The sequence below is a fragment of the Drosophila bipectinata genome, chromosome 3R (genome assembly GCF_030179905.1).
Source record: "Drosophila bipectinata strain 14024-0381.07 chromosome 3R, DbipHiC1v2, whole genome shotgun sequence".
Classification (NCBI taxonomy): Eukaryota; Metazoa; Arthropoda; class Insecta; order Diptera; family Drosophilidae; genus Drosophila; species Drosophila bipectinata.
Genome location: NC_091739.1, coordinates 2,425,464 through 2,440,171, shown reverse-complemented (window position 1 = coordinate 2,440,171; position 14,708 = coordinate 2,425,464). Strand labels below are relative to the sequence as shown.

The following is a 14,708-nucleotide window of genomic DNA, read 5'->3' as shown; positions in this document are numbered from 1 at the left end:
GAAAAAGATTGCCAATCAAATTATTCTTCAAATTCTTATAAGTTACTTGAAAACGATTCCTAACATATATTTAGAGTAAGCCGGGCTTTAAATGTTTATCGTAAAATACCATGGAAATCGATCCCGAACTGATGGAGGCTTTTAAAAACCTTCAGGTTTCTATGCGGCCCATCAGCGCTGAGGAGTTAGCCGCCTTCGATGAACACACTCCTCTGAAGGAGCGCAATGAGAAGCAGGATCACCCCTCCTACTCAAAGATACCCAGATTTTTCGATCCCCCACCTAAGCCAGAGGATAAGATCCGTCAAATGATGCGTAGAGAAGCCCATTCGATTTCTTTGCAACGGCAGGCATTTATGCTACCGGACACCGATGAATTGAATGAGCTCTGGAAAGTCCTGCAGGATCACGTTGATGAAACCACAGAGGCCAAGGTCCAGTTGATTGAGTTCGACAGCTTCATTAAGGTTACGGAAAAACTGGGCGAAAAGTTTGAGTTTTTCCTTAGACCGCGTCTGTTCCTATCTCTAATGGTTAACTCTCCAGTACCAGGAAAAGCAGAGGTCCTATCTATTTACAAATATGTAACAGGGAGAGTCGAGCTGGAGCAGGGACGCATTGGCATCAGCTTTTACGATGAAATGGGGCAGGGCGTCCTGCAGGAGGTCGACTTGGAAAACTACATAAGGGATATAATACCCACTCTGGCACAAGTATCCAATTACTTGGAGCCCTCCTTTGAAATCTTCTACGTCTGCACAGTTGTGAAGAAATTCTTCTTCTTCCTGGATCCTTTGCACACAGGGCGTATTCGCATAGAGGATGCGATTATCACGGGAATGTTGTCGGAAGTATTGGAATTAAGAAACGAAGCCAAAGAATCCGAGGAAAAAGACGATCAGGTGGCCGAAGAGAATGAGCATCGTAACTGGTTTTCCCTGGAATCCGTCATTGCCGTTTATGACACATTTTTGGGTCTGGACAAGGACCACAATGGATTGTTGAGCAGAGATGAACTGGCTAAGTATGGTTCTGGGACTTTGACATCCGTTTTTATGGACCGCGTTTTTGAGGTCTCTCGCACCTTTGATAAAGAAATGGACTATAAAGGATTTTTGGACTTTTTCTTCGCCTTGGAATATAGAGATGTAAGTTAAGCTCTCGATATAAAGTTCGCTAACTCAAAAATGTCCGTAAGAAACCCCCAGCATTGCACTACTTGTTTCGCCTCTTAGATGTCGGTCAACAGGGCTTTTTGACAGCTCAGAATTTGAGTTACTTCTTTGAAGACATTGCTCGGCAAATAAAAGCTACAAACGCGGAGCAAGTCCTCTTCCAAGACCTCAAAGATGAAATATTTGATATGGTCAAGCCCTCTGATCCAATGAAAATTACGGTCAAGGACCTATTAAACAGGTGAGTCCGGATGAAAATCATGACTTTGTCGTATATTTCTATATGTATTTCCAATTAATTTCAGTGAGCAAGGCGAGACAGTGGTCTCCATACTAATTGAATATCAGAGGTTCTCTGCCTACGAGAACCGTGACGAAAATCGTGCCAATATTTAATATCAAGGAATTCCCAACGGTAACCCAAAAAAATTTAATTAAGTCAAATTGCCCCTGCAATGACTTGAAATTGTTGAATTTTTGCGTTTTTCGCAATTGTATTGTTCAAATTAAATGTGTAAAGTTCCTTAAATATTTCAGTCGCTTGTATTTGTCTTGTGGCTTCCGTAATTGCCAATGGCTCATCAATATTTACACAAGTATTTTAATTATGTTAATTCCCCAATGATTTCAGATTCTACAATCGTATTACTTTTTTGTCGTTTATAGAAAATCTGACACGAAATGTTAAGCGCAAAAAGTATGCCGACAAGCATTTAAATAATGTTTATATGGAGCTTTTAGTTTTAATCATAATTTTATGTTTCACTGCCAGGGCCTGTGAGTGGGAGGTTTATAAAAAATTCATTTCAATTTCATTTCATTACGTAAAATAAACCAAGTCATCCGGGGTCTGCTGTCTATCTAAGCAGTCAGCTTTATGGCCCCTGCCTACTGGTCACGGTCCCGGCCGGGAGCTCCGTGCCCTCTCTCCTCTTTCAACTGCTCCCCGGATCCGGATGCCCAGTAAAAGTTGTAGCCTGCCCCTGGTACTACCACTGTTTTCAGTCCACCAGCCCAGCTGCCCCCCACGCTCATTAACGAAATGACCGTTTGCATATTGCAACTGGGCGTGGGTGGTGGAAAATCCGGAGTGGCGGCGGCAGTCGGCAGCCGTAGCCGGAATAACAAAAGAAGTGCCTTCAAAAATTCACGAATTGCATGCGGACGCAGCTGAAGTTACACCGAAGAAGAGGCGACTGCAGGAAGTGCAGGAAGTGGCCTACTGCCAGTAGACCAAAAACGAAAGGCGAAAAGTAACTGGGAACAGTAAAAGTTTCGTGGCACTGCCATTCGAATTGTTTGCGGAAATACAAATAAACAAAAGTCAAGAGGAAATTCCGAGAGGGGCACCGTGAGGAAGTCTCTTCTGGACTGGACTTCTGGACTTTAAAGTGTTTTATGGTTATTGGGTGCTTAGAATTGCATTGAGATATGCAGCGCGCGTCTGGCCCGATGACAGGCCAAGAAATTATCAGGCAATGGAATTTTGGATTGGATTTTCGAACCGACTTGGCCGCAAATTGCCGCCACACCAGACACGCCGCCCTCAGTCCCCGGCGACCCATTTGGAATCACTTAAAACACACAAATCAAGCAAAAGTTGAAAACACAATAACAATTGTTTTGGGACACACCATAAATTTGCATGCCAAGAAGAGTAATGCTCTCAGTCCACATAGAAAAAAACGCGAAATAGGCACATAAATATGCGACCGACCGGTCGCCGACTCCTTGCTCGTCCTGTCGCGTCCTTCCCGTATCCTGGAACTTCGCAAGCCGACGACAACCAGAACAATTCGTTTGTGTCACAATCAGATTCGGCACAGGCACAAAAATGTTCGCTTTCGCGTTTCGCGCTCGCCATGTTTCATGAATTATTTCCCCGAACCCCAAAAAGTTTGCGACCAAAAAACTTTGACTGCAGAAAGGAGGCCAAAATAAAAAATTTACAAAAAAAAAATCTAAAAAAGGGGCAAAGGCGGCAAGACATTGACTGGGAACTGGACAGTGTTTCAATTCAACAGTGCAGCGGAGGGCATTTTTGAACTCTTTTTTTTTTAAATAATACAAAATGGGTTAATTTTTTATTTTTATAGAATATTTCTAAATTTTAAAAAACCAAAATTAAATTGTATTTAAGGCCTAATTTTTTCCTGTGCCTTGTTTTGCCTTGATTCGTGCGGCGAACATTTCGATTACCATTTTCCCTGGTGGAACAGGGAAACTGTGGGGGCACCCGGGCGTGGGTTGGAGATTCCTCCAGTGTTTCGCATTTTCTGCAACTTCGTTGGTGGCCTGCCCTTTGCTCTCCTGGCTCAGGTCCTGCTGTTTCTGCCTCTGCTGCTGCTTAAATTTCAATTGTGTGCCAGGGGCGCTGGCCCGACGCTGGAGCACTCTGGTGCAGGCTTTAATAAATTATGGCCCACGTTGGGGGTGGTAGCTGGTAGTTGCCACTGCCGACGCTGCCGCTGCTGCATGCCACTTGGAAAAAGTTAATACAACAAATGCCCTCGCTACAATAGCAACAAGAACAACAATTGCAATAACAATAACCGCATTACGAGGCCGCGAATCGTTGCTGGAAAAGCCAAGTCTGCGGCAGTGGCAACATCAACAACATGGCCGAGAAATGGCAGCTTTACAACTTCCGGTCGGCAAGGACTCAGCTACACACAGGACGAGCGCGTCCTTCTGGCTTCTGTGAAATGTTCGCTGTGGTCGTTGGATGTTTTTATTTTACTCGCTCTGTATTTTGTATTTCTCGTGTACTTTTTTTTGTGCCTGCCTGACTGCCTGGCTCCTGCTCTGTTGCTCGGTGGCCATCCTTATGTCATTCGGGATTATTTTGTGGGTTAAAAACTAATTTTCGGTCATGAAGTGGATTTTGCAGTGTGCATGTTGCCGACATTTGGCGGCCCATAAATATGCAGCAGTGGCAACTAACAAACGAGCAATACACAATTTGCATCGGGGCTTGGGGCATGGGGCATGGGCCACGGAGCAACTCCCAAACGAGCGAGGGAGTTTATAAAACATTGATTTCCCGACTCCCTTAGCTTAAAGTCCTGGGAAGGGATTATCCGTAATAATACCCGTTCACTTCCTAGGAAAAGCCAGGGTAAGCTGTTAAATTTTTCACACACACCAAATGTCAACAGTTGAAAGTGCGTGACCAAATTATTTCATTTCATTTTATTTAATTTATGGTCCAGCACCCGGTCCGCACTCCGGACCGGGGAGCGGATGAAGGCCCTTGCTGGCATTTAAATTTAACTACTGACAGACAATGCGAACGACCACCAGCCACTCCTCCACTCCTCCACCAGCAACATCCATAACAGCAACACCAACTGCGGCAGCAACAGCAACATAAAATGTCGCCTGCGGCCATTTTCATGGGCAACCAACCGAATTGGGTGTTGAAGTTGTGTTTGGGGCTTAACCGAAGCAACAACGAAAACAACAAGCCAAACAGAAAAAATCTGTCGCCCAAGGGCGAGGTGGCGACTCCCATACAGGCTGGGTCAAAAAAATTGTTACTTTTGAGAGGCCTTTGAAAACTTGAAAAGGTGTTTTCAACAAATCAAGATCATTTAAATAAAAAATAATTTAATGTGATGTAGATATAAAAAACTTATTAAATATATGTATTAACATAATATTGTGCCCTCTTTTGTAAGGAGTCGAGGTATCGGGGCCAGAATAACGAGAACGCTGCTGGGGATTATGGTCAATTATGTGTAAATACAATTATTGTTATTGTTGTCGCTGTTCATGTTGTTGTCATTGTTGCACGGTGTTGCCCCTGACGTCTGGTGCACTTGTCGTTGTTATTGCCATTGTCATTGATGTTTTTCCATAATTGTAGTTACCGTTGCCAGCCGTGTGAAGCGCGGCGTAAAATTTGTTGTTTTCACAGCACGCCTGGCCGATGATCGATTCATTAAAAGTGGGACATTTTAAAACAAGCCGGCGACCTTTTCCCGAACTTTCCGGAAGGACTCTCCGCCCACTCGTGTCGCTTTTTAGTTGCTGTGCACGTTTTCCGTGATTTAAGTACAATCCCAGTTGGTTGCCAGCACAGCAAACAAAAGTACAAGACGTGGAAAAACACAGAATAAATCAGGAAACAATAATAGAAGTGTAAGTACAAGCAGGAAAGCATTTGCCGAGACAATGCAGTAAATTCCTCGGCATCCCAAGGTGGTCCTTTCGATTCCGGCTTAGTCACGTCACCGGTGCAGCTTTTGCCAAGAGCTGGGATTCAAAGGGGTTTTATTTTCCCCCCAGATTCAAGCAGTCGATTTAAAGGCCTAAAGTGGATTGCCAGGACTCGAAAATAATTTAATTTGACTCTCAAAGTTACTCAGAATCAGAATGAAACCTATTAGCAAACATAATAAGCCAGTTACTGCGCCACTCGATAACACAAACAGCTCTCTTCTGAATTTATTCCGCGGGCTAAATTTTATTCAGCCACTGGCTGGCATTATCGGGAGAAACCAAAACAAAATAAACACATCAATAAACAGAGTTGACAAAGATTTGATTGCATTATTATAAAACAATTTGCATTCGATAAAAGTCAAAAGCAGTGGCAGCCAAAGTCATAAAAGTCGCGCAATGAAAATTGGACCACCAATGAGATGGAAACATGGAGGGGCGGCTGGGGGCTGGATCCTTTGGCAAAGCTGCTGAATCAGAAGGAACAGTGGGGGACACAGTCACTTTTGTTGCTTTCGAAATGAGGAGGAAAAGGAAAAATATGCAAAATGCGCATAAATCTAAAGGCTCGGCACGGGACGGAAATCACGGCGGAGGCAGCCTTTGGATGAGTTCCCATCTGCTTTAGTCAAGCACTGAGAAAAGAGTATATGTTTATTTGTATTTTGGTTTTAGGAAATAAATATAAGAACGGATATTTTCAAAAAGAGAATTTTAAACAAACTTAAACAAAAAAAAAAAACTAAAAATTAAATTTAAAATCAAACACGTTTGTATATAATCTTCATACCTGTCTTGGAAAAGTTTCTAACCAAACTTAAACGGTTTAATTAAAGTTTATTCCATGAGCCCCAAATAGTTACCAATAAAGCCATTGCCAACATTTAAATATTCCAAGCCATCATTTAATTTATTTATTAAGGCATTTTTTCGAAAGAAACAACGTTTTATTTAGTGTGTACCCCCCCTTTGTGGGAAATCGAATCTTGTCCTGGCAGCGGGTCGACGTTCGCGCATGCAGAATAAATGATTTTCTATTTGTTAAGTCAAAGTGAAATTGTCTGAGGGCTGGGCGTTTGTGCGTGAGCCTTGTGTGTGTTGACATTTCTTTGAGCCGCTATCACTCACTGGCTTAGAGCCGGCAAAGCTAAAAAAACACACACTCAAAAAACCCGAAAGGAGGGCTCATACGAGCGTGGGAGCGTGTGTGGGGCAGAGACAACATTTCCAGCATTTACATTTCATTTTTTGTCGTTCGTCAAATGGTTTGGCCTGGCCGCCTTGCCGTCTCATTTACAAGTTGTGCTTCCGCCCTGGCCTTTGTGTACCCCTGCTGACTCCTGCCTCGGTATTGGGGAAAGAGGTCAAAGGGCGGCACCTACATATGTCAAGTGTTGTGACCGGGTCGAAAGCGGATGGCTGTTTTTTCGCTTATTTTTTAGCCTCCTTAGGAGGTGAGCTGCAGCGCAGTCTCTGTGTCTTTGGGCCAGCATCTCTGGGCCAGGTTTAAACAAAAAGAGAAGAACGAACATATATAAATTTTTATTCTTATCTTCCTGTTGTTTTTTTCTTTCTCTTCCGCTCTCACTTTTGTCCTGGCTGTGTGCTTTTTCGATGCTGATGCTGATGCTGCTGCTGCTGCATTATCCTTTTCCCTTTTTACGTGTGTTCCATTGTTTTAAATTATTTATGCCTGCGTAAAATATTCAAAGCTTTGCCAAATGCAAAAGGACGAGGGGAGAAAGTGGCTGAAGAAAGCAACTGAGGGGGAGAGGAGGCGGCAGCACGTCAGGACTGACGGGAAATTCGAACGCACAATAACAAAAAACAGCATCAGCAGGACCATAGTCAGTCAGAGCGGGCCGAGTTATTATTCATAACACAGCAGCATCAAAGTGTAAAGGAGTCTGCGACAATTCCCACTGCCATTTGCCACGCCCACAGCACTCCGCACCAGCCCCGCACTGCTGCAGACCTTCAAGTTTACATAAATTATTTATGACCTTCAGAGCTGGCCCAAAACAACCAAAAATGAAGAAAGAAATCGAAATGAAAGGCAAGTGAAAAGGAGACCGATGTTGTTTTGACAATAATCAGGAAGCAGGAGGCTCCTAATTTCGTGCTTTGTTTGCCATTTCGATTTCCCCAGTTAGCCAGAAAGGGAAAGGAATAAAAGGATTCTTTGAGGCGGTGATTTCACCGTGTTTTCACTCGCCCAACTTTCAAAATAATATTTTAATTAATTTAAGTGCTTCGCTTGGTTTATTTCTCCGTCCTGGCAATTAGGAGTTGCGTCAGCGATTTTATTGAATTCGCGCGGCCCTTATCAGGCTGTCAGAGCGGCGAACTGACCTTGTCGTGGTCTTAGAGAGCTTAAAAGTTGGCCGAAACAAGCAGCCAACTTTGTACCTCCTGATGCCACATAATGCAGAGTTTGAAACGGAAGCTAATTGGTCACCTTAAAACTTTAATTTAATTTGGTATTAGGGGAAAGTCAACACCTAAAGGTACATAGGGCTTATATTTTGGAATCCTTTTTTTAATGGTGTATAAAAAGGTCATTGGTGCAACAAACCAGAAACTCTAAATTGAAAATCCAACACCGGTGGCAAAGCCATTGAGTTCAGGAGTTGAGAAGTCGACGCCCAAGCCGGCGTCCAATGCGGCGGCTGTATTAACTTAACGGTTTGACATCCAACACCTTGCAAGTTGCAACTTGCCACCCGGCAGCCTGCAACTGTGGCAGCGCCACAGAGTGTAGCTCAAGTGTGGGCCAGCCCTTTGGCTGGGCTTAAGTGGCACTCGGTTTTGGGTTATCAACCCGACCGAAGCCTCCGCAAAAAGTGTGGCTGCTGGCATTTGCAGCAAGAAGTGCGAGCGTATTCCCAACCCAATCAGAGCCTGCAACTCCTCGGCTGAGGTGAGGCAACTTTAAGACCAGCGTTGCCAGATGCTGCGGGTAAAGGATTCCGCCCCAAAAAATATTGTCGCGCATTTGTTCGCAGCTTACGGAAACATTTTTCTCAACACGCTCAGCAATTTTTTGCACGCTCCTTAGTGCCGACTTTTGTTTCGTTTTCTTGGTCTCTGTTTAAGACTTTTTGTTGTATTTTTTATTCCTTTTTTTCCTTCAATCCGGAGCGCAGAGTGCACAATTTAAAGCATTTACGAGCGCAATTTGTCTGCCGCCTGCTCAGACCGCAGTCAACTCCACTTCCAGTTGGATTCCAAACTTTGGCTTCGTTTTTCCTTTCCAAACAGGTTGAATCCCGGGACCCCGCAGCTCCGGGCTGTGGGCAACCCGCAGCTCCCAGCCATCCTGCCTGACATTTTTCTTGGCGTAAATCTGGCAGCTGGAGCGACTTTGGCTGCTTTTTGCAGCTCATTGAATTTCGTACGCTTTTGTGTCTGGCCATGCCAATGCCATAAAAAGGGACGCACTCTTCCCCTCAGGCCTGGACCGGCAAAAAATATACTTGCCAAATGATTGAAAGCATATCTTAAAACTTAATTATTTTTCACTCCAACTGGGCTCTGTGTTTGAGTCCTTATTCTGGATTTTTTTTTAGTAGATCCTGAGGTATTTAAAGTGGACCTTTTTTCCTCTTTGACTGCAAAACTGTGCAACAAACTAAACTCCGCCTGCGGGTCTTATCTTCTGGAGAATGTGAAGCAGAACTATATGCGAATATGCACTTTGTTCCCCCTGGCGCCTTTGGAATATTCCATATATCGGGAAGTCTTCTGTCGGCGTTTATTGTCAATACAAAAGTTTTATGCATTTGTGAAAAGTTTTTTCCTTCCATTTTTTTGTCGAAGTTGTGCGTTAAATTGTGTAAACGGGTTTCCCCAGCAGATCCTTGAGGATGCGGGCGGCGCAGAGCCGAGATCGTTTGTGGAATGGCTTTGCTGAGACTTTTAAGTTACCGACACTTGTGAACAAGTTAACAAAACGTTTTCGCTGTTGGTAAACTTTTATTGTATGTGAGGCAGGCAGGAGGGCAGACAGACATGCTGTCTGTCCTGCCACGCCCACTTCTGGAGTATGTTTTATTCATGAGACAGCCCTGGAACACATACACGCAATAAGTCCTTTGTCCCGACCTCGGTCTATCTGTGTCCGCCGTCGGTGTACGGCGGCGATAATCGCAGCTCAATTTCATAAACAAATAAGGCGCAGTTATCTGGATTTCATCAAGAATGCGACTCCGAGCCCACTGCAGCTCACCATAATAAAGCCATTGTAACGGACACGCAGTCACTCGGACAGGCGCACATTACACATTCATGGAGCAGTACACGGCTTATCTTAATTATAGATCGATACACTCAAAGGCACGGAGAGAGTTATACAAATGGGCAGTGCAGGTACAGTCAAGGGCAGAATAACAGCATTAAATAATAGGTAAGATACACTCAGATTATAAACAACATTTACTGCATAAGGTAAATATAAGATTATCTAGTACAATGCCTTAAGGTATTTTAAATGATTTTGCGGAGCTCAAACCTTAGACACCATTGTCAGGTGTCTAGCATCGTCTGCGTGTCGAGACTAATTCAGGCCTCACTAGACACCATAATTTATAACGATTCGCACTTCTGACCACTGCCAATCAGACCCATGGCCAACCCATTCATTCACCGACTTGGCTCAAAGCTGTCAAGCAAAAGGAGCGAAAAATTCCAACACAATTAATTGTAATTTTCTGGGCGGACTCCCTGTCCGGTTAATTGGTGCAAACACGCCGCAGGACCAAGTGGCGTGTAAGTGAATGGCAAATTAAATTTCTGCCAACGAGTTGGGAGACTGCTGCTGGGACACACTGCATTCATCCATTTTATTGACGCTCTAATTAAAGTGTTGGGTTCATCAATATGCCCAAGGTGAAGCTGAAACTGGCATGGCAATCCTCCTCCGAGTGTCCCTGTCCTTGGCCAGCAGGACATCGAACGTAGCTTTGGCAGTTTTGTAGCAAAGTTGCTGTTATGGCAAAAAGGAGAGCCGAAGGACAACACACACGACGCCAATGCAAGGTAAGGTGTGTGTTAAGCTCAAAGAACACTTGAAAATATGTAAGGCTTTGAAAACCAAAAGGTTGGGAAATTTTTAAGAATTATTGCTTAAAAATATATGCAGACTTTAAAATATGAGTAGCCTTTAAAACAAATTTTATAATCCCAAATAAAGTCGTTTCCGATTTTTTGCTTTAGTGCAACTAACAACAAACTACACATGTGGAGAGTGGCAGAAACATCGGTGTTTTGAGGCAGTAGCTGGGGTTGTAACAGTTTTATCGTCAACGACAGCGCAGTGGCAAAGGCAAGTCGCAATAACAACGCCGGAGTAAGTGACTGAAATTGCCTAGAAACAAAGAATGCTTCAGCCGCCCCCTTCGGGTCCTTTTTTGTGGCAACATTGCGGTGCAACGCAAAAGGACAAAAGGCCAGAGCATCAGCAAAAAGAAAGCAAAAAATTCAAAAACGGAGTGTGCTGACAAAAGGGAAAGGGAATGTGGAAACCAAGGTGCAACACAATGGAGGCAACAAAGTTGATGACGTGCCGTGACGAGCGCGTTACTCATACGCAGTGTATGCCCTGATGAGTTTCTAGCCAGGTTAGTCCTCTGAGCCCACTTGACGTGTTTCCAATGAGCTTTCGCATTCACTTTTTCCCCTCCCCACAGACATATCAAAAAGAATTGCTAGCACCGCGAAATGAGCAATTTTTTCCTTGCAAAATATCATAATTCCCTAATAGCCGTGTCGTAATCCGATATCTAGCATTCAATCACCGCAATGCCACAAAAGGTCAATTGCCACAAAGTAAACAATTAAATTGTGGGCGTTGGCGGTTGCTTGGTTGGCCGGGTTGTGCGATGAGGCCAAAACCACAGCCTAGACACTGTCAGGACAAATGCCTTTCGACAATCCTCTAGTCTCTGCTCTCCATTACTGAGCCTGTTTACTGGCACGCGCCCTTGGGCAGGCAATGAATTTTTTTCGTACTCAATAAAGGAGGCCGGGAGCGGGGGCCGAGCGGGCGATGGGTAAAATGGCAATAAAAACAGCAATTGATAAGCGAAACCAGCAGCACTGCCGCCAAATAAGCAAACAAACCAAAGGGAGCCGCCACGAAGGGCGAGGCAGACAAACAATCAAACGATAAACGGATGCCAAACAAAAAAGGAGGACACTTGAAAAAAAATATTTGTAAGAATAGTCAACTTCTTTTAAATATTTTCCAAAAAAGTTTGTATTTTAAAACTTGAATGAATAGGCTGGAAAATATTGAACACTTACTCAGATTGTTAAAAATGAGAAGAACTTTGAACAAAAAATTTGGAAAAAAATTAAATTTTATCTTCAAAAAATTTTAACAAAATATTTACCAATTTTTCAGTTCTTTCTTGTTTTCTAACAGCCAATTAAAATTAAATATATCTCAAATAAAACTAATATTTTTCGCACTCGAATTTATGTGCATGTAGCAACCCAAGCCCTGGCCATGGTATTTCAACCTCAATTTGGCAAATTCTATTACGATAATAACAGGGAGGCGAGGAGAGTGGCAAACAGCTCAGCAGGGGCTGTGGAAAATAGCCGGAAAATGCTTGATGTGGCAACAGCAACCGAAGCAGTAGCAGCAGGCAGTTAAAAGCAAAACAAAGCTGGAATGACTGAACGGAGGCTGTGGCAAGTGTATCGACAATGAGCGAGATCCAATTTCACATCGATTCTTATCCAATTTCTGGGCAAATAAGTGAAAATGTTTTCATTTTCATGCCTTTGAGCAATGGATTTTCCGTCGAGGAGAAGAGTGTGTGTCTGTGTGGCAGTCGAGCGTGTCAATAATTTGTCTCGAACGGCTTGGCTGACTTGGCAGACTTGGCCAAAGTGTGAATAAGAGCCAGAAGTGGAAATGGAATTAGAAATGAGCAACTAAGTGAAGGATTTTCCCCGCCCCTAGCCCACGCCCACAGGACAAGGGGTTTAGCACTTAAGTAGCTTTACAAGGAGACCGCAAAGTTTTCCCATGTCAGCAGCGGCGATTGATGGGAAGCCAGACAAAAAGTCATTTTAAATTATTTGTTTCTTAGCTTTGGGGCTCCTTGGGACATCCTTGATTTTAAGCCCGATTAGAAGCATTAAAGCCGAGCTCATCCAGGGCATGAAGGAAGGATAACATAAAATGTAAATCTCAGATTTGGTTTGTTAAACATTTGCTTAACCACGAAAACGAGAGGAGACAGCCCAAGTGTCTCCCCCACAGAACAGAAAAAATGATGAGAAGGAAAAAGAAAAGACAAGTCGGAAGGACGAACGGAAGGAAGGAAGGACTCCTGCAAATGAAGACAACAGCACATGGCACGAGACTCAATCGTAGCTGTCGAGCTGCCAAATATGCTACATTATGAGGCAAGGGCAACATATGCTCGACAACAATGCGGAAAATCTGCGTGGGGAAATGAGCTAGCCACGGAGAGTCCCGACTCGGCGCTGGGGGACTGGGGGCCGAAAGACACAGAAAATAAGGGAAAATTACGTTAAATAGAAAAGAAAAACTTTTCCACTTTTTAACTTTTGCGCTGGAAAGCGAAAAGCCAAGCCGAGAGCGCCGCGGTTGTTGAACATTTTACAAACAATTTAAGAGCCGCATTAAATTATTGTTACGCTCGCAGCTTAAACTTTTAGACATCTGGAGAGTCCGACTGTTTTTCATTTGCCTGCCACTGCCACAGCCTATGCCAGTGCATGGGCCTGTGCCGTTTCGGCCCTATTTTTATGGCCACCTCGGCTTCCACCATTCTCGAGGGGCGATAAGAGTGAAAAATGGTAAATTAAGCAAAGCCAAGACGGGCGGCGGAGGAAGGCGAATCCCACGATTATTGTTCTTGTTTTTGTTGTTTCGCCGTTTTGGCAAAACGCGCGTCAGACTAAATTAGAGCAAAAAACTTAATTTGCTTTTTTTGGAGGGGATCTTGGGCCAAAAAGTCGAAAGGAAAATCAAAAGAGGAAAAGGCACAAAATAACAATTATGTTTTAAGGCAATTGTTTTGGTTTTCTTTTCGTTTTCGACTGCCTGCCCTGCCGCCTTGGATTTTCTTGTTTTTCCGCTTGTTACAATTAGTGATGTTCTTTTTTGTTATGGTTCCTGGTTTGCTGTTTGTTCTTGCCGTTTATAATTGAGAATGAAATAAGGTTAATTAGAGTAATGGCCACTTTGCCGCTGTGGCTCCGATGGCGGGGAGACGAGGAAGGATGATGCCATTTCGGTCAAGGCTGATTGACACCAGGCGCGTCGAGTTACGCATGCAAAGTATCTTAAATCATTGAAAGAAAATGTGGCAGAAATAATTCTCAGTTATTCTTAGTTATTTAATAGAGTGAGATTTAATAAACATTTAAAAATATTTAACGGATTTTGTAAGCTTCTTCTAATATCCCGTAAGCTAACATTTATAAAGTCAACGTGGTACAGTATTTTCACATACTTTCTTTAGAAAGGAAAAGTTATACTTTTATTTTTTTTTTCGTAGTCGTTTGCTGAGAGTTTCGTATAAAATTTATTTTATTTAGAAGTAAAAATACATATTTTTTAGCAGTGCTGGAGTGCTCGGTTATCTAGCCCCTCTCTGATCGGAACCACAAGCAAATTTAAGTAGTTAATTTATTTATGACCAGACCCAGACCCACTCCAGACTCCATCTAGGAGGTGGACCCACCCGCCTTGTAGGGCAAAGTTTCGTGTGCCCAACTGTGATAGTAAACTTGTCGACAACTAAACCGACACGTGCTCGAACTCTGGCCATTTCCAATAGAATCTCGACCAGCACATCATCACACCACGTAGTTTTGGCGAAAACACTTTTGAAATATTAAACACTTGAACCCATTTACTTTATATGACCAGAAGCTGTCGGAGGCAGGCTCCGCCAAAGGAGCACCGCCCACTGCCTTCTCGTATGGGGGTAGATGTTAAATGACTTTTAATTGGTGTTAGTTCAGCGTTGTCTTCAGCTTTGGGCCTGGCTTGTTGTGTTGGCCCGTGTCATGCGATATATTCTATAAAAATTGTACCAAAACTTTGTGCGCATAAGTTTTGGCTCGTTTCGTGTTTTTCTTTTGGTTTTACATATGTAACTACAAGGGGCAGAGGGGCTGGGGGATCTAGTGGCCGCAAAAGTTTCCATACAATAATAATCACTTTGTAAAAGTTGTGCCTTGGCCAAAAACCATTGCAGCTAACGAATTTTCGGCGACGCTGCCGACACAGGCAAACATATGAGAACCGTTTACAAATCTGGT

General features: G+C 43.5%; 2 protein-coding genes across 4 annotated transcripts in view; one reads left to right on the top strand and one right to left on the bottom strand.

Annotated features, from left to right (window-relative positions):
• Positions 1-14,708, bottom strand: part of Gfrl (Glial cell line-derived neurotrophic family receptor-like) — a 68,532-nt gene that overhangs the window by 31,995 nt on the left and 21,829 nt on the right. The window lies entirely within an intron of this gene.
• LOC108130797 (serine/threonine-protein phosphatase 2A regulatory subunit B'' subunit gamma-like) lies at positions 55-1,704 on the top strand. Of its 3 annotated transcripts, XM_017249412.3 has the most exons (3): positions 59-1,148; positions 1,199-1,416; positions 1,481-1,704. In XM_017249412.3, the coding sequence occupies exons 1-3, from the start codon at positions 111-113 to the stop codon at positions 1,569-1,571; spliced, it is 1,347 nt and encodes a 448-aa protein (XP_017104901.2). In that variant the 5' UTR covers positions 59-110; the 3' UTR covers positions 1,572-1,704. The 3 variants fall into 3 exon arrangements, with proteins under 3 accessions (XP_017104902.2, XP_070137150.1, XP_017104901.2); XM_017249413.3 differs by lacking the exon at positions 1,481-1,704 and having other exon boundaries at positions 55-1,148; positions 1,236-1,402; XM_070281049.1 differs by lacking the exon at positions 1,481-1,704 and having other exon boundaries at positions 55-1,148; positions 1,209-1,371.

Bases quoted from the DNA above. Each gene is read 5' to 3' on its own strand.
- LOC108130797 (XM_017249412.3), top strand. From the start codon at position 111: ATGGAAATCGATCCCGAACTGATGGAGGCTTTTAAAAACCTTCAGGTT. The intron at 1,149-1,198 runs GTAAGTTAAGCT...AATGTCCGTAAG, and splicing joins TCGCCTTGGAATATAGAGAT to AAACCCCCAGCATTGCACTA. The intron at 1,417-1,480 runs GTGAGTCCGGAT...AATTAATTTCAG, and splicing joins GTCAAGGACCTATTAAACAG to TGAGCAAGGCGAGACAGTGG.